The 19,605-nt window shown below is 35.0% G+C and overlaps 1 protein-coding gene across 1 annotated transcript in view; it reads left to right on the forward strand.

The window, feature by feature from the left end:
- Positions 1-19,605, forward strand: part of LOC117402922 (CUB and sushi domain-containing protein 1-like) — a 778,430-nt gene that overhangs the window by 747,941 nt on the left and 10,884 nt on the right. The window contains exons 53-59 of the mRNA XM_034004588.3: positions 944-1,117; positions 1,423-1,596; positions 7,286-7,474; positions 8,176-8,349; positions 8,772-8,954; positions 10,994-11,170; positions 13,027-13,206. Coding sequence (XP_033860479.3) covers positions 944-1,117; positions 1,423-1,596; positions 7,286-7,474; positions 8,176-8,349; positions 8,772-8,954; positions 10,994-11,170; positions 13,027-13,206 — 1,251 coding nt within the window. The remainder of the gene's footprint in view (positions 1-943; positions 1,118-1,422; positions 1,597-7,285; positions 7,475-8,175; positions 8,350-8,771; positions 8,955-10,993; positions 11,171-13,026; positions 13,207-19,605) is intronic.

The following is a 19,605-nucleotide window of genomic DNA, read 5'->3' on the forward strand; positions in this document are numbered from 1 at the left end:
AATTACATATGCATCAAGGGCTAAAGCGCACAGAGACATTGCCCCCACAAATCACGTATTAATTGCATGTTTATGCCATTGCGTGTGTTTTACAAATCCCATCCAAGAATTCAGAACCCTCAGCACCTGTTTTACAGTCGTAAAACATGCACAGTCCTTTTATAAATCTGGGCCTCAGTGTTTCACCCAATTAGCACTAAGCTGTAATGTGCTCATTTTTTCACCCTATCAGGACCAAGCATTGCCCTGCTATAGGGAGCGTTTACTTTCCAATGTCTGATGACAAAACGTGAAAAACATTCTATAGCATCCAGCACTACATTTAAAACAGGAGAGCAAGGAATATTTTAACTGTTAACATACATATGTCAATAAATCTATCAATAAACAAACCATATTATACCATGTTGTGTTTGTGTTTGTTTAGCACCTCCCTTTAATAAGCTGCATGTTGGAATTCTAGGTACTGTATAGCATTGTCCACTGGAACTGGTTCTGCGATTTGGTGCTACTTGTGTTTGTACTTAATAAATGAATAAATACTCATTTAGTAAATATTCTATATTTTATGCTGAAACACATGTCCAATTTTGTGTGTTTACTATTTCAAAAACAGTAACTTAAAAAAGATTGAACAGTAAAAATGAGGTGTAGCTTCTTAGCAAAAAACAATTTCACCTCGCTTCACTCAGCATGTCTTCTTTACTTTTGCCCCCCCCCCCCCCACTATTAAACAAAGTTAGGCGCCCCTGTATGTATGTCTCTAAAATGAATTCTCTCTCTCTCTCTCTCTCTCTCTCTCTCTCTCTCTCTCTCTCTCTCTCTCTCTCTCTCTCTCTCTCTCTCTCTCTCTAGCAAGTGAAGGGCAGTTTGTCTGTGCATTTGATTGCTGTTACAATTGAATGAGGCTAACCATGTGTATATATTTTGTTTTTATTTTTAGCTGGCCACTGTGGTTCTCCTGACCCAGTCATTAATGGGCATATTAGTGGAGATGGATTTAGTTACCGTGACACAGTGGTCTATCAGTGCTACCTTGGCTTTAGACTTGTTGGTACTTCAGTAAGGATTTGCCAACAGGACCACAAGTGGTCAGGGCGAGCTCCAGTTTGTGTTCGTAAGTATTAGTCTCTTTTAATCCCTTGTACAACTAGGGCCCATGTTTTGAAGTGAATATACTAGAAAACTAGTGATAAAGTAGTCACAGTTAATTTAGCACTCCCTTCAGACAACAATATTTTAATGTAATCCTTTATCTGCAGTTCCAGCTTTTTATGCAGTTCGCAACAGACAGGTTTTGTAAAAATACCCTCTTGAAAAATTAAAGTGTACTGTATGTCTTTGCTTCATTGTTTACAAAATTAAGTCGAAAATGTTTTGCTTTATATATTTCTTGCATTATTAAACTCTTTTTTTTTACAGCTATAACATGTGGTCACCCTGGCAACCCTACTCATGGCAGAACCAATGGAAGTGAGTTAAATTTGAATGACATAGTTAACTTTACCTGCAATACAGGGTATATTATACAAGGTGCATCAAGAGCACAATGCCGGGCAAGTGGACAATGGAGCAACCCACTACCAACGTGTAGAGGTATGTACTTATTTATTTCATTATTTATTTTTAAACCTGTTTTTTTGTTCTGTTCTGTTAATGTCAACGTAAAATATTTGCTCAGATGTAGTGATGCTATAATAATCCAAGTTCATAACAATGGGTGGTCAAGAAAGATAAAATGTACACTGCGGTAACATTTTTAAAGTTTGAAAAAAAATTCATCAGCAGTAATTTGCTAGCTCCAAACTTTCATACTTTATATTTCATTTTTTATGTTTACTATACGTTTTCCTGGTCACCTACCACTTTCTATTGACCCTCAGACTAGCTAACTAGCCTTTATCAGCTACTCTTTCTCATCCTTCTATATCCAGATCTACTTTTACTCTTCTCCCAGCTCCTTTATAATCCACCACTGGGCTTTTCCATGAAAAGGCTACATTTGTTACACTGATAAATCATCAATATTAGACTACATGCAAGCCCAAGATTGTTGTGGTGTTTGGTCTATCCTAATACTAAAAAGTATGATCTAAAGTATTTGACTGTATCTGATACTGAAGGCTTATCCAATGAAAAGGATATGTTTCCATGGAGTGGCCATATTGGTTAATGTCTACCAAATCCCATGTCACAAAATAAAAGCACCATTGAATTGCTAAGAACATATTTGCCTTCCACCATTACAGGGTAAATAGAGGTATTGTAAATGTGTCAACCTACTATTTGTTATTAGTAGTAAAAATCAGACCATATTGCTTTCATATTCAAACCAAGGAATTGCAACCTTTTGTCCAGATTCCATGTTAAAGAGTATTTACTTCCTTATTGAGCCAAACATTACCCTTTTCTCAGTGAATACAATTAAGGATTTCAAACTACAGAAATAATTTGGAATGGATCAAGCATTTTTGGTTATTTAAAGTGCCAGTCCTTATCTTTGTTATATTCACATAGATTAAATCACCAGTGCCTAAACAGGACGCATCATGGTTGGCATTATTAGTTTCAATGTTACAATTCCAATCTACAATGTCAGTCTCTGGCATAAACCAAATGGTGTATTAGCAGCAGAATTAAACTAAGCGTTAATCCTACTGATTCTGGATGTGTCACTTCTCTTTTTTCTATCCTGTTAGATGCCTAACATATTTCTATTTTGTTGTTGTCCCTCCCATGATTGAGATATTATGCATATGGGATTCCTGACATGTATCCTAAAATACAGAAGAGCTGCATCTCAACATAACATTCTGCCGCCAGTAGACATTTATTTTAATTTTGTATTCCTTAGCAAACATAGATGATGGTAGCTTCTCATTGGGTCTGGACGACTCATATGACCCACCCACACTCATCCATAAAACACTAAAAACTAACTGAAGAACGGGGAGAAGGGTGCTTGATTAGGGCGGGTTTGATAATTTAGCACCAGTAAGGTCTCTGGAGCTAAACTTCCAAAACAGTTTAGCACCAATGTTCAAAACGATTGGCACCCCTGGATAGAGGATTGATGGTAGCCACATTTTTGGCAGTTACATTTGTATCCCAGACAAATTAATTATGTTTCACAGGGGAGATGGGAAATGACAAAACAGACTTTGTTGAAGAATATAAACATCTTATAATTACTATACAGTAACTACAATGTATGGGTTGACAGAGGATTTAAAAGCACATGTGTTTTTACAGAGATAAAAAAAGTAATACTGTGTATTTATTTATTATTAATCTCCATATTAACAGTTACAAAGAATATTGCTATCAAGCGTATCCAGTATTGCATTAAACTTGTAAATGGAGACGTCTTAGTACATGATTAATGTTAAAGATTATGAATAACTGTGTTGAAGGCTTGTTCATATGTTTAAAAGCTTGTCTCCATAATCCCTTTAATAGTTTTTGAATGAGTAGGTCTCAGTGCATGCTTCGGGCTATATTTCTCAGTTGACAGTACTGATGAGGTGTAAAGGATACCATTTAAAATTTCATTTTAAAAAATCACAGGGAGAATTGTCCCTTGTGCTATAGCAGTATTGCTTTAATACGGTGTTGTTGTCTTGAAATTAGATTTTTTTTTTCCGTATGAAAAAAAAATCATCAGTATTGGCCTTTTACACTTTATATTATAAAATGTAATAATAATGAATAGGTCTACATTTTTCAACATGCAAATAAAATAGAATAGGCATTTTTCTTACATTTCGCCACAATTTGCCATGTTTTAATTTTTTTTTAAAATCCTCTGTATCTTAACTGTTGTACAGCTTTAAATCCTACTAACAACCCTCCATTCCTAATTGTAATCTCGTGTTAAATCTCACAAGCGGAGTCTCCAATAGAAATGCAGGAATGTGCTGTCACTCAGTAGTTGGGGCAGGTTTAAAGTATTCAGAACGAATCAATGATAGATACAAGGCAGGAAAGCGGGACATTGTCCAGCTGTGCTGGGATTTTTTTTTTAATTATTTGTAGTAGGTTTTATTTTTTAATGGAAAAGGGGTGAAGTCAGCGTGAATTGATTAACCATTTCCGGTGGTTTCCGTATTTATTGGCTATCCACCGATTCAATTGTTTTTGTATCAGGCATGCTTTATCATTTTTTTATCGGTTAAAACAGAAGATCAGAAGCCCTAATTATAATTTAGCATTTTATCATTTTATGTTATCTGTGTATATCTTACACTAATATTTCCATAGTTTTTAAAAAAGTGTACTTTTTGAAAACTAAAATCTTTAACAGAGTGTGTGAGTTTCTTTAGTGTATTGCAAAACGGCAAATTTGTTGTATTTCAATATTTAAACTATGGCAGTATTTAGATCCATTGAATACCCTACATTGGGGGATATGTATCAAGATCGACCAACGCAGTGCTAAATTGGCAGAGTGTAAAGGCAAGCGAAACTGTACAGCAATGCAACAAAATGAATAGTACCTAAACTTTTGATAAGTATCTTTCACACCACAAGCGACTCGACAGGTGGCGCGAGAGCGGCACCAGGGCGGCACCGGAGCAGCACTTGAGCGACACAAAATAAATAGGATTGAAGCTTATTTTTACCCCATCCCAATTGTATTAACTGGCCAAAAACATGGCATAAACTGACACATTTAAATGTGTAAATGTGCTGCGTGGGTGCTCTGAAATCCTCAAAATGGGCTACCGGTAGCACAGATTAACAGACTAATCTGAAAAATAGCACCTCCCCTTCAAATGGGCTCAATTAAACAATAGGTAGGTCATTTTGAGAGGCAATGACCCGTGTTGACTAAGTGTCTTGACTTTATATTATATTATTATTATACGACGGATAAAACCAAATATACATAATGAAAAGGATATAATGAACCAAGTGTATTATACAACCAATACAAACAATTGTACATAATGAAATAGCTGTATCGAGCTATAATTTCATCCTGAGGGAGTTCAGAAAGGGTAATGCAGACCCTAAATACTCTTCCTTCTTCTAGTACTCTCCCTCTGTTCCAGGATTGTTCAAGAAGGTTAGGAGCCTGCACTCTCTGTCGTAAGAAATGCCCCTGAAAATTCACAATATCACAAATTTCACGGAAATCGTGCATTTGACTGCCTACCATGAAAAATGTACATTTTATTTTCATTACAGTATTTTACATTACTGCACTCTTCACCTCCCCTGTTCATTTCATACTTTTATCAAGTAGAAGCAGTGCTACAGTAGCTGTACACTGTCCGACATCAATGCCATGCATTTGGTTACAACGGCTATGGGGTCAAACAAATATCGGCTTCATGATTTGTGAATTCCTCATACTGTACAATGACATTTCTACATACTATTAATCTACATTGTGTATAAAGAAAAACACAAAAGCTTTGGTTTTGTCATTTCAGGTTTGCAGTTAATGGGATCAGAGGCAGCAAAAATAGGCTATTGAAATTACACACATTTTAAATGATGTGTCAACATAAGTTTTAAAGGTTTACAAAACTCAAAAATGTTGCTGAATTTGTCATTCCAGGTTGTTTTTAAAAAAATCTATTTTGTCTGCTTACTTTTCTTTCAGCCAACACAGACCATTTTAAAGTCTTGTTTCCAGCAGAAGTTTGTTACATTTTTAAAGATAGTTTCAATAGCGAATCACAATATACATTTTAAAGAGTTGACTCAGTAGCTAGGCTAAATGTTAAAATGTTTTAGCCTTGGCTTTTGGGTGATCTTCTGATCTGATGAACTATCAATGATAACACATTATAGGCAACTTACATGAGTAGAATATATAAAGTAAATTGGCATGGCTAATGAGCGGTGGGGTGCATTGCATGGTGGAGCGCATTTTGGCGGTGCTAACACGGCCTTAACTTGCCAAAAGTGTCATGATACATGCAGGACAATTTTAAGGCCGGCGTAAACTCGGCACTGGCCTTAATGCCATTGCAAACGCTTGATACATGTCCCCCATTATCTGTTCTTCATAGTAACATATCTATAAAGTTGTAAATGAACATTCATCCTTTCATAAAACTAAACCATTTCTCCAATAAAATGAAGAGATCACACTTCTATAGCAGGTGCCAAATTATCAAGGCTTTTTTTTTCTTTTCTCTTGAGGCTAAATTGAGACTGCCAGAGCTCATTTTCTTGGCAGCTGTCACTGGGAGAAGGCAATCTGTTTTTTTTCCCCCTCTGGACCTGATTTAAACTTTAGTCTTATCTGGTGAAGGACAATGAGCAAATACTCCAATTCAACTGACTGAGCCAGACAGGCATAGTGTTTCATAGTGTTATTTTTTAAACCTGCTGATTTCCAGGAAAGAAAATGAAATAATGTATATGCTTACTTTAATTGTCTATTATGAATTTATTAGACGTTTTGGAAAGTATGTAAAGTGCTTGGCAGTGTTATTTTTTACTTCCCATATTTTGCTGTTTAATACACAGTCCTACAGTAGGATTCAGCCGGTAACGTATAGTACTTCACATAGTAAAATTGATGTGAATGCTTCTGAATAAAAATAACCTATATCATCTAGAAACATTTATTCTATTGAGAAATGAATGTATACTACAGTATTGTATATTAAATGATTTGCCACAAGGATTAAATGTCTCAATTCTGTCTCTGTGTTATGGATATTTCAATTAAATTTACAACAGGGTTCAGTCAAGAAACACAATTTTGGTACAGTGTTTTTTTTTTTACTTTTTAGCAAATACTTTGGCAGTCCTAACACAGACAAAGGAGGCATAGAATATATTAAGGTTTGCATGAAGGAATCTGATCAGTGATCAGTAAAGCATGTAACCAACTGATCACACAGGTTTTATAGCTAGTAATAAAAAATGACCTGTCTGAATGAAATACAACTTTATAGTAATAATATTTTATATGTACAGTACATTATACCGTTAAATGGTTTTATATGGTGGAATGTGTAGCAATGATAATATGCCTTGATAATATGACATTCATTAAATCAAATGCACTTGTTTTGATATGCTGTTGAGACATTTTGTAAATAAGATAGCGATCAAAATCTGTTTGTAAAATTTTGTTGAATGATATGATTTAAAAATGCCATAATATATAATTATACTCAGTATTTGTTTGGAGGGCAACATATTTATATATATAATCTATTGTAACTGTCAAGTCCCATAGTATTGTTGAATTTCCTTTATTGATTTTTCTAAGGTTTTTTTGTCACACATAAAATGTCTCATTCATTTTCTTTTGTAGTGGTAAACTGTTCAGATCCAGGGTTTGTGGAAAATGCCATTCGTCACGGGCAACACAATTACCCTGAAAGTTTCAACTATAGAATCAGTGTAATATATCACTGTAAACAAGGATTCTACCTGCTCGGCTCATCTGTACTGACCTGTCAAGCAAATGGTTTCTGGGATAGATCTCTTCCTAAGTGCCTTTGTAAGTCAACTACGGTATCTACCTACACAAATTTGCAATCAGTATATAGACACCATCATATTTACTTTTGTCTATTTACTTAAGACAATTTCCTAAATACTACTTTCTCTACGGTACTTGTACTAACCCCCCTACTTTTCTGCTTACCCCCCTGCTAGTCTTTTCAGATTTATTTAATTAGGCAGTTACTGTAATTTTGAGTACCTCATGTGTAGCTTGTATGACTAAGCAGGCTTGAGTGCACACTATACTCTGAAAATGTCAGTAATTCAAGTGGTTTTAAAGTCAGTACTCCATGTTGTGATGCTGCTGCACAGCAATGAAACCTGACAGGTGGAGGCACCAAATGATAGGCACCATGAGTCATAAAGAGCCCTGTAGCTAATGCCTACAAGTGCATTTGCAGTAACTGCTTATCATAGGCACTGTATGTCTTGAAGAGGGATTCTATTATCAAAAGCATTACAGAAACAGCAAAAATGCAGTTTTCACAAATAGATGCAACATCCCATGGCAAATGGCATCCTTGGCATCAAAAATTATAGTTTAAAAAAGTTTTCCCCTCACAGTTTGACTTTATAATTACTGTTTACTGTACACAAATAACATGCAAGATTGTTATACTTGTTGCTTTGGACATCCTACCCATTCTTCTTTTGTTCTTAGTGTACTCAGTTCGATTTTTTTTTCTTCCTTTAAAGCTATATCATGTGGTAATCCTGGTAAACCACCTAATGCCATTTTGACTGGGAACAAGTTCACCTATGGAGCTGTGGTTTACTATTCTTGCAGTGGAAATAGAACTCTCATTGGAAATGCTACTCGCTTTTGTCAGGAGGATGGCCACTGGAGTGGATCACTTCCTGAATGTTCAGGTACAGTTCACAATAATATGTCAAGTTAGCTAAGTATTTGTTGACTGCATCCTAAGACAGAGTCCATGCAGTGCAGTATAACATAACAGAACATATCCTGTCTAGAGTGCATGTGTTTGAGGATTTCAGATTGACAAATCCAGATAGAAAGAGATCGGGTTGATGATCTGCAGTCAAATAACCCAGGAGGTTAATTTATGATCTCCTGCATGCCCTCTGTTACGTGGATAGGGGAAAGTCATTCAACTACATGACCCAAAGCTGTGTCGTGATTGTTTTAGATGAGCAATCGTCTTCTCTTTTTACAAAAAAAGGCTTCAAAAACACAAACTGCTGTTCCAGACTACTGACATATTGTTAAAAAGCCAAAATAGAAATAAGAAAAGTCACCTCAGTGTTTTTTTTATTATATATGTACATAGGTGAAAGTCCTGGTGTCTGTGGTGACCCTGGTGTTCCAGCTCATGGTTCAAGGCTTGGTGATGAATTCAGGACAAAACAACTGCTGAGATTTTCCTGTGAAACTGGGTACATTTTAAGAGAATCAGCAGAGCGAACATGTCTTCCAAATGGTTCCTGGAGTGGCACTCAACCAGTTTGTGAAGGTAAACTTTATTTTCAAATTTTAAAAAGTTAAACAGGTGGTGCTATCACTCATCACATCGCCTCGTGTGTAGCCCTACTGTACTAGAACCTCTCAGACTTTGGTCACCTTCTGTGCCTGTCAGACTAGAATCTGAACTCAGTGCAAAGATACAACACATAAGCTAGAATAATGATTATGCATCTACAAATGTTAACTTTCTTCTGTGATGTAGTTCATGTTTTTTTTTTTTTTTGTTTGTTTTTTATAGTATTGAGGAAAAACTAAAATCTTTCCCAAACAACAGCATTAGCTACTGATGCTGAGAAATAACTGCTGCGGCTGTGCAAGTTGTTTTACTGTTATAATAAAGTACTGTACCTGTAATATGTTATTTTGAAAATCCGCTGTCGTCGCTTATTCAACTATTATCACTTCATATTTTCTTCTTATATATACAACTATATTCTGTGATTCTCAGTGCTTTTGTGGCAGTATTTTATAAAGCTATCAAGGCCGCAGTATACAGCTATGGCCAAAAGTTTTGCATCACCTACAATTTTAGGATTGAGACATGATTTAGAAAAAAACAACTATTTGAACACAATTTTGATATTTTCTTTAACATCATATAATCAAAGAAAATACATGGATGGCATTCAAAAATATTGGCTGAATGCTAAAGTTGCTATTGTACTTTATGTATTTCTATGTTTATGATTTGTTTAAAATCCAACTTTTTTTAAAAAACTCCTGCCAGTGTGCTGTAGGGCCACAATAGAACGACAGTATGGCACTGATTCAATGTGACATATCTGCAAGTGGCCCATTAAGTCATAATTGTTTTGAAACAACAGCAGTTTGAGTGGTTTTACTTTAATACAGAAGCACCTGCCAACTGATCTCTTATAATGAGCGGTATATGAAAGGCTGTCAGTTCAGCACATTTAGAGCAATATAATAAGTATTCAAAGATATTAAATTGAGATGTTTTACTGTAATACTGTTTCTCATGGTTTCCTTTGTTACTGTTTTTGTTTGTTTTTTTATACCAAAATTAGTCTGCTGTGAAAAATTCCAAATTACATTAATATTGCATATGTATTTATGGACAGGATTTAATTTATAAGTGTAACAGGTGAGTGCTGTGTGGGTGAGTTTCGCTACAGTGACAGGCAGGAGATCAGGACGGAGGATGAATTGATACGCCACGCAAGGCGCACATGTTTTATTTACTGGAATAGCTCACGTGACACTACCAACAATGGTAGCACACGGAAGACATACAACACAGTGTACGAAAAGCAAAATGAAACATTGTACAAAAACTATAAAATAAAAGGTGCTGTGAAAACAAAACGTGTTAAAATGATATTAGAAGGCTTTGCCTTGATGCAATTCAAATGTAACTTCTTTCAATAAATATCAATAGATAATTAGTTTTCAAGCACTGTTTTGGTCAGTTTGTAACTAAGTTAATCAGGACGGCCAACATTAGTTACACTAATCTAATAAACTTGCAATTTTTTGCCAATGGGAACAATGTGTATACTACAGCACATCAATTATTTCCATGTCAATATGTATATAAAAAAGAGAGAGTAAGGCTGTTCTAGCCATTTTAATGTAATTTGTTTACACGTTTATCTTAATTGTCAGTGAAAGAGCTTGAAAGCAACTAACGCCCTGTCTCCATCTGTTAATGTTTTTGTTTTTCATTATTTTTATTATTATGTATATATTAAGAATCACAGAGTTACTGCAATGCTTCCTGTTGTTTTTTCTTCCCTCAGTCCACCATTAATGTATATGGCAGCACCAGTATTGCTGCAAGAGGGAGCAAGGACTGTAACTAATGCCTTGTCTCCCTCAGCCACTGGAATTGAGCTGAAAGCTATTTGAAATTGATCCAATGGGACTGGCAGCAGACCCAGATTGACATTGAGTTTTACAGGAAATATGACACAAGTGCTTGCTTTGTTAGTTTTATAATATTGAGGTTGTTTTGTTTTGTGGTGTCATGGTACTGTATAAGTGTAATTGTTACTCTTTTTTTTCCAGCTGTATCTTGTGGAAATCCTGGCACCCCAGCCTATGGGAAGATAGTGTTTAGTGACGGAATACTGTTCTCCAGTTCAGTCACTTATGCATGCTGGGAAGGGTATAAGACTTCAGGTCTCACTACTCGTCATTGTACTACCAATGGCACTTGGACTGGCAATCCACCAGACTGTACAGGTATGTTACAATATTTGGTCAACCTAGGCTGGGACCAAATCAAAACTTTGACAACCCGCTACTAGCACTTAACAAAACTGTATTTAATAGCGTTTTCTTTTATGAGTAGATGAAATAAGATACTTACAAAAAAAAGAAAACGCTATTAAATGCAGTTTTGTTAAGTGCGATTAGTGGGTTGTCAAAGTTTTGATTTGGTCCAGCCCTAGTTAGGCTTGCAAAATAATTAGACCGTATCTAATAAAAGTGCAGTAATTTTCTTTTTTTTCTTGTTTGAATACATCCCCATTGTAATGTTCTTTTTTTTTTTGTCGGAATACATTAATTAAAACTAAATGAAACCAGATAAAAATGTTTGTGACAGGCTAGCTGCAGGGAGGACTTCAGGCCAGAAAGATACACACAGACAGACGGTACCGAGCTTGAAACTGAGACGCAATGGCTGCTCTCAGTGCGTTTAATAAACAAACAAAAGGTTTTAAACAGAAAACAGGACACGGCACTTGAGGCCAAAATAAATAGACAAACAAAACAGATTAACACTAAACAAACAGTGGACGGACAGACAAACAAACACGGTGAGTCTAAACAGCTATTATTATTATTCTTTTTATTATCGTTTATTTTTTCTCCTCTCCACACCCGTTCTCCACTCACCGAACACACAACCCCAAGTGAATGAAATGTGCATCTATATATACTGTTGTGCCGGGATTCAATTACTAATTAATTATTCACTTGAATCCCAGCACTTGAATTAATTATGTGCAACCTCGTGCTCACATATTAAATACTTTAAATGCACGTGAAGTGAAGTGCAATCCTGTGCCTAAATACAATTATACATTTTAAATAACTTGTGCTGCACACACCCATTTATATCCCGTGTACCAACTACAATACACTAACATTAGCAGTAAAAACACTTGTTTCCTGTATAAAAAACATCACTATTTTTTGTTCCTATATTCATCACTGTCCATGCACGGAAAGCAGGTTTCACTGTATTTATTTTATTAATTGCAATTCTTATTTGTAAACATTAAACATGTTTTTAACAGGTTTCACTGATTGTACAAAATATCTAACAAATTAAAACAATGAAGGGAATTACACAGAAAATTCAGGTATCTGTACACCCCTAATTGTTAATTCACAGTTATAATTATAATTATACAGTTAGTGGAGACCGATGTCCCAGTCTTTTCTATGGACATAATACATTATGGTACAAGTAGACTTTTACCATGTAAAAGGCACTTCTTTGTGAAGAGTGAATTCATGTTTACCACCAGTTTTCACCGCACCACCTTTGTAACCCCCTCCCCTCTTCAAATGACCTGTCATCAACTGCTGTAAAATGTGTACCTCGACTGAGTGATTAGTATCATGATCAAGTTAGTAAAGTTGCTGCTGCCACCACAGCCATAAGCTAGTTGGGCTCCAGTCCACCATTCAGCACCTGACTAAGATGGTGGTATATACCAGGAGTTATAAACATCTCTTTTGCTTACATGGTGAGCTAACAGTAGTCTTCAAGTGCACGTGACGCATTTTCTAGTTATAGCAATTATGTTACAAGTGCATTGCATTTTCATGTTTTAAGGTCCTGGATTTTAATTTAAAAAGTACATTATGTTCTCTATGTCTGACTTCCATGAAAAAAGGGCTGTGAATTGAAAGCTTTGTGATGGTATATGGAAACCATACTTTGTCCTGTTATCTCAGTACAACGTGATTTAGAATGGTAGTAAAATGGGATGGTAGAAGGAGTCCACTTGTACAATAAATGTACTGAAACACAAAAACCATAAAAACATGACCAAAAAATGAATTTTTCATTTGTCTTCCTACAGTAATCAGCTGTGAGGATCCAGGTGCATTAGCCAACGGCATTCAAATAGGAAATGAATTTTCCTTTAACAAGACTGTCCACTATCAGTGTCACCCAGGCTACAAAATGGAACCAACTATCTCTTCCACTTTACTTTGCACAAAAGATGGGTCTTGGAACCAGACTAAACCTGTTTGCAAAGGTTAGGTGCTCTTTATTGTATTTATTTATTGTAAATGTTTTTTGAAGAATAGTATTAACCCTGTTTGAAATACAAACTTTACAGCAAAAATACAAGTATGAATTGATAATGTAGTTTATATGTTTTGTAATGATTTTTTTTTTGGAAAAATGTTCTAGATCAACTGTTTTTATTATCTTGTTACATACATGAATTTGTATTTTTGTCATTCATCAAGCCAAGTTAGAACAGATTTGTATTTAAATATATTAGTACAGCACAGCTGTATAATAACGGTTTGGGAAGTGTTATCATCACTAAATACAGTACAGAACTAAACCATACAGTTTTCAGGGCCTTCTTTTTTTAAACTAAAATTATACACTGTGACTGGAATGGCGTTGTGGTGACATAAGGCTGTTTTTTTCACAGTAAAACAGGTTTAAAAGGCACTGCATATCAACACTCAATACTGCATCTCCAGCCCCGCCCCACCCCTTTTCGCTGTATTTTTCACATACCTTATAGTAGTGCATACCGATAAATCATCTCCTGATCACTCATTTTATCACCAAACTCCTCAATAATGCGATCCAAGTTGTTATTTTATTACTATAACTAAAAAAAAAGCTCTGCAAATGTCTGTGATATTCTTTGAGCGCTGGATGCGGAAGCAGCTATCTTGTTTGTTTATGTCCGTGTTATCTATGTGGAGTCGGGGCTATCTGTATTCATGAGATACGCCCCAATTTTTTTTCGGCTTCTCTCAGCTCCTATCGGTCTCACTCGGCCATTGAATGGTTTTCTCGGCTTTTTCCAGAGAAAAAACGACTAGAGACCTGTTTTTTACATCTTTTTGACATCTTTTTGATGGACCTGAAAGGGAAAATTGCAATGTCAGACCAGGTTCGACATAGGACCGCAAAGGGTTAATAAAAAAATTAAATATCAACTAATAGACAAGAAAAAAGACAATGAAGATTTAAAGCACAGACTGAAAACTGGAACTCAGGAACTGGTAATTGCCACTGTATATGCTCCCAATATTAACCAGAACACAATTTTTTTTATGAAATACTGGCTAATTTACTTAATTTCGGCAGTCTACCCTTAATTCTAGCTGGAGATTTTAACACAGTTACTGACCCTGTACTAGACAGAGGTAACCAAAGTAAAAAGATAGTATATTACAACTCTCAATCACTTATTAATATGATGGAAGAATTGCAATTAAAAGACATTTGGTGACTGTTGAATCCTTCTGGTAAAGATTATACATTCAGTCATTTTCTAGAGTTGATTTATTTTTAATATCTAAATCAATAACTACGAATATTATAAATGCAAAGATTGAAACAATTCACATTTCTGATAACGCCCCTATAACAATTACATACTCAAACACTAAAAGGGAAAATAAAATGACACGGTGGAGGTTTAATAACTCATTAAAAAAAAACGATAAAGAGTTTAAGAAATTTAAAGATAAAGAAATGAAAGAATTCTTGGTTATTAACAAAACTCCTGTTATCTCCCTAAATGTGTTATGGGATGCTCTGAAAGCCTTTATTAGAGGAAGTATTTTTTCTTATAGCACAGCAAGGAAGAGAAAACAACTTAAAGAAATACAGGATTCAGAGTCTGAACTTAAATGGGTTGAAAGGGATTTTCAAAATGATCCTTCTCAAACACATTCTACCTCTCTGATTAAATGTAAATTTAAACTAAATAATCGTTTAACTTCTATAGAACAGTTTAAATTGATCCGAACAAGAAGAAAATACCATGAATTGGATGAGAGACCAGGAAAAATATTGGCTTATACATTAACAAAAATACAAGAAAAGTCAATTATTTCAGCAATTAAAACACAAGATGGGACAGTATCGTTAAACCCCTTGTTCACTTTTAAAAACTTCTATCAAGTTTTATATACTTCCCAAAACAAAGTTGTAAAAGAAAACATTTATGATTTTTTTAGGAAATAGTAAACTAAACAAATTAAATCCCCAAGATAAATCTTTTTTTGGATGAACCAATTATCTTGGATGAAATTAAAACTGCAATTGATAATTTACCCCGTGATAAATCGCCAGGAGAAGATGGGTTTTCCAGTGAATATATATATTTTTTTTTATAAATTTAGTCATTGCCAATTAGTTTTTATTATTTTCTCCCCAATTTGAAATGCCCAATTATTTTTTAAGATCAGCTCACCGCTACCACCCCTGCGCTGACTCGGGAGGGGCGAAGATGAACACACATTTGTCCTTCGAAGCGTGTGCCGTCAGCCGCCCGCTTCTTTAAACACTTCGAACTCACTGTGCAGCCGCCTCAGAGCTACAGCGTCGGAGGACAACGCAGCTCTGGGCAGCTTACAGGCAAGCCCGCAGGCGCCTGGCCAGACTACAGGGGTCGCTGGTGCGCGGTGAGCCGAGGACACCCTGGCCGACCTAACCCTCCCTCCCCCCGGGCGACGCTCGGCCAATTGAGCACCGCCCCCTGGAAGCTCCCATCCACGGTCGGCTGTGGAATAGCCTGGACTCGAACTCGCGACGTCCAGGCTATAGAGCGCATCCTGCACTCTAGCGAGTGCTTTTACTGGATGCGCCACTCGGGAGCCCCCTTTCAGTGAATATTTTAAACTAACTAGAGATACCTTAGCACCTGGTTTACTGGACATGTATTACTACGCATTTAAATCTAAACAGTTACCAAAATCACTATATAATGCACATAGTATACTCTCCCAAAACCTAACAAAGAATCATTAGAATGTGCAAATTATCGTCTAATTTCTTTACTAAATAGTGACTGCAAAATTTTAACCAAAATATTGGCCACTAGATTACAGAAAGTTATTCATAAAATTATCCACCCAGATCAGACTGGTATTCTTAAAAGTAGACACACATCAGACAACATCAGAAACCTTATCAATGTAATGCTACTGGCAAAACAAGATCCATCTACTTCTGTTGCATTATCCCTGGATGCAGAAAAAAGCATCTGATACATTAGAATGGCCCTATTTAATTAGTACATTGGAAGAGATGGGTTTTGGCTGTTCATTCCAGTCTTGGATTCAAATTCAAATCTCTTCTGTATCTACTGGTTTTAAAGTTTCTCAATCCTTCTTGGTTACTAGAGGAGTTAGACAAGATCTCTTCTTTTTATTATAGCACTAGAATCTCTCACCGTAGCCATTCAACAGGAAGAACACATTTAAGGGATTAAAGAAAGTTTTTTCATCAAAAAATTAATTTATATGCAGATGACATTTTACTAACTCTTGAAAATCCAACCACATCCATCCCCTATCTAATGAATATAATTGACAAATTAAGTACAATTTCAGGTTATAAAATAAACTGGCATAAATCAGAAGCAATGTCCCTCTCAATAAATTGCTTTAAATCTGAATTAAAACATTATAATTTTAAATGGACAAAAATGGTCTGAGATATCTAGGTATTATAGTCCTCTCCACCCATTAATACAGAAACTTAAAATGAAACTAGAAATATGGAACAAACTCCCTTAATCTTTATGGGGTAGAAGCGTTACAATTAAAATGTAAATAATGCTATCTTTAGCATACATATTGGCAATGCTACCATTTAGAATTCCCCCAAAATATTTTAAGAGTGCAAATAAAATGTTTACAGAATTCCTTAAAATTCCTAAAAGAATAAAATAAATACATTATTTGAGTCACATAAACATGGAGGGTTGAATATACCTAATGCTTATTGGTATTTCCTAGCATATCAAAGTAAATTCCTTAAAGATTGGTTAGTAGACTGTAAAGATCAAACACCTTCTTGGAAACTATTTGAACAGGTCATTTCTGGTCCTGTAAATTTAAAGAATGTCGTTCTACACGGGCCACTCATTGCAAGCAAAGAATACTTACTACTTTATAATACTCATTTAATTTTTAAAAAGATAGCACTTACAACTAATAACTGGAAAATCAAATCTTCAGAAATGTGGAATAACCCAAACATTTTACACAATAAAAAGAAATGATAAATAATCACAATTAGGAAAATTTCTGGAATTAATACAGTAGGAGACTTATTTAGTGATGGTTCTTTCTCTTCATTAAGGACTCTCAGAGAGAAATATATTTCTGTAACTGATTCTAGAACATATCTGCATATTACAATGCTTCAGATTAGCATTCCATTTAAAAAATGTATGCTTTCATACTAGATAATAGGAAAACAATAAATAACACTAGATCAAATTGTGAAAAATAATTGGTAACAAACATTTCTGATGAAGAATGGGGGCATATCAGTTGGCTACACCAAATGCAAAACTGAGATCAGTTCAGTATAAAATAGTACATAGGGTCTATTATACACCAGAAAGACTTTTTAGATACAAATTAACAAATAATTCTAATTGTTGGAGATGTGGAAGTTCCCCTGGAAACTTACTATATATGCTCTGGGATTGCCCTAAATTACATACATTTTGGCAAGGAATCGAATCTTACATTTCAGACATTTTATCATTTGATGTGGTTTTAACAAAGAAAATAGTTTTATTAGGTACAACAAGGGATCTAAATATAAATACTCCTCAGGAAAGAATTCTGTTAGCAGCAATATTAATAGCAAAAAAAGTGATTCTACAAAAATGGAAAGATGAAGAACCACCAGATATTCTCCATTGGAAACATGCTACGTTAGATGTTATTATTCTTGAATAAATGATTTATTGTTATAGGGGAAAAGACAAATCTTACAATTTGGTTTGGAATTCAGCCACAACATACCTTATGAAATGAAAGATTATATAAATCATTATTAAAAATGATGAAAAAGTAACTAATCGTTCTATTTTAAAGTTCTTGTCAGAACCTCATAACCTTGTCAGTGTTAGACTACTTATTCATTTATTTATTTGGGTATGTTGTGTATTAATAATAATAATAATAATAATAATAATAATAATAATAATAATAATAATAATAATAATAATAATAATTTATTTTTCTTTTTTTGTCTTCATATTGCTTCACATTGTATTATATATATATATATATATATATATATATATATATATATATATATATATATATATATATTTATGACAGTGTTTAAGTAATGTTTTTGCACTGTACTGTACAAAGTGTTTTGAAAGAGCACTTACTACAGTTTTCAAGACATTGTTGTGCCAGTAGCTATGCTCTATTTGTAATTTTTTGTTGCATTTTTAAAAGAGAACATTGAGTGAGAGAAACTGAGAGAGACAGGGACAGAGAATTTCACTAGATTGTTGATGAAATAGGATATCTAAAGAGACTGCATGAGACGTGGGGTTATAGTTTAGTTTGAACAGCAATGAACTCATCTGTAGATCAGAGGGATGTTATTTTAGAGGAGTGTATTATAGCAACAGCAGAACTATTAACAAAAAAGAGTGAGAAACATTGTGCAGTACATAGTGTAATACACCATACACTATATTAGCAAGGAGACATCAATGGGGGAGTTTCCATGTGTGGTTATTTACACGTGAAGTGGCGATGCGCTTGCACGTCTGGGAGAACAGCTCGAGAGGATCATGTTTATGGCCGAAAATAATGGCCACAGAGAGGGATAGGGTAAATCTCATTTACTCATGAGCATGAAGTAACAAAAAAAGGAAATCCATGCCCATTTTCACATGGAAACCCGCATTTCATGTGAAAACATCCACTGCTCCCAATCCAGACAGCCTTGGGAGCATACGTGGAAGGTGTTTTGCACAGATTTCTATAATCCTACGTTTCCGCTGGTTTTCAGCCAGGGTTATCTGCAATAGCTGGGTTTCATTATATAACTCTGGGTTAATTTTTGTTTTTCTTTAATTAATAAGTCGTGTGATGAATTAGTTGAAATATTATTCACTACTAATGATATGCCACCCCTCCAATGGACATTTGAAAAACAATTTGGGCAAGAGCAGTAAAACATATTATTAAACAACAAGGCATGAGGCATGTACATATCACAGCTTTATTACATGAGCTTAACACTGTGCTTTAAAGTTTCACTCAAACAAGATGTCACCTGTGTACCTGTTCTCTGTGCATGGAAACCACATTTTCCCAAGCTGTCTGTGAAAACAGCACGAGAACTCTACTCATGGCTAATTTGCATATCGACATCCTCCTTTCTCCTTCAATTGCATGACCTCAGGTGAAAAGAGGGTCTTCTCAAATAAAAAAAACTAGCCAATGTCAACCTGAAATGTATAGGGTCATTTTTCATTTGACTCGATCACAGTGTGTCAAGAAAAATTAGAACACACATGGAAACTCCCCCAATGATTGTTTTTATTTACAGAAAAACATACTGCCTTGTGATTGTCTGGAATAGTAGTTTCTTCTCCAAGAACCCTAATGGTATTATGCTTTCTCAC

Source organism: Acipenser ruthenus, chromosome 5 (assembly GCF_902713425.1).
Source record: "Acipenser ruthenus chromosome 5, fAciRut3.2 maternal haplotype, whole genome shotgun sequence".
Lineage (NCBI taxonomy): Eukaryota > Metazoa > Chordata > Actinopteri > Acipenseriformes > Acipenseridae > Acipenser > Acipenser ruthenus.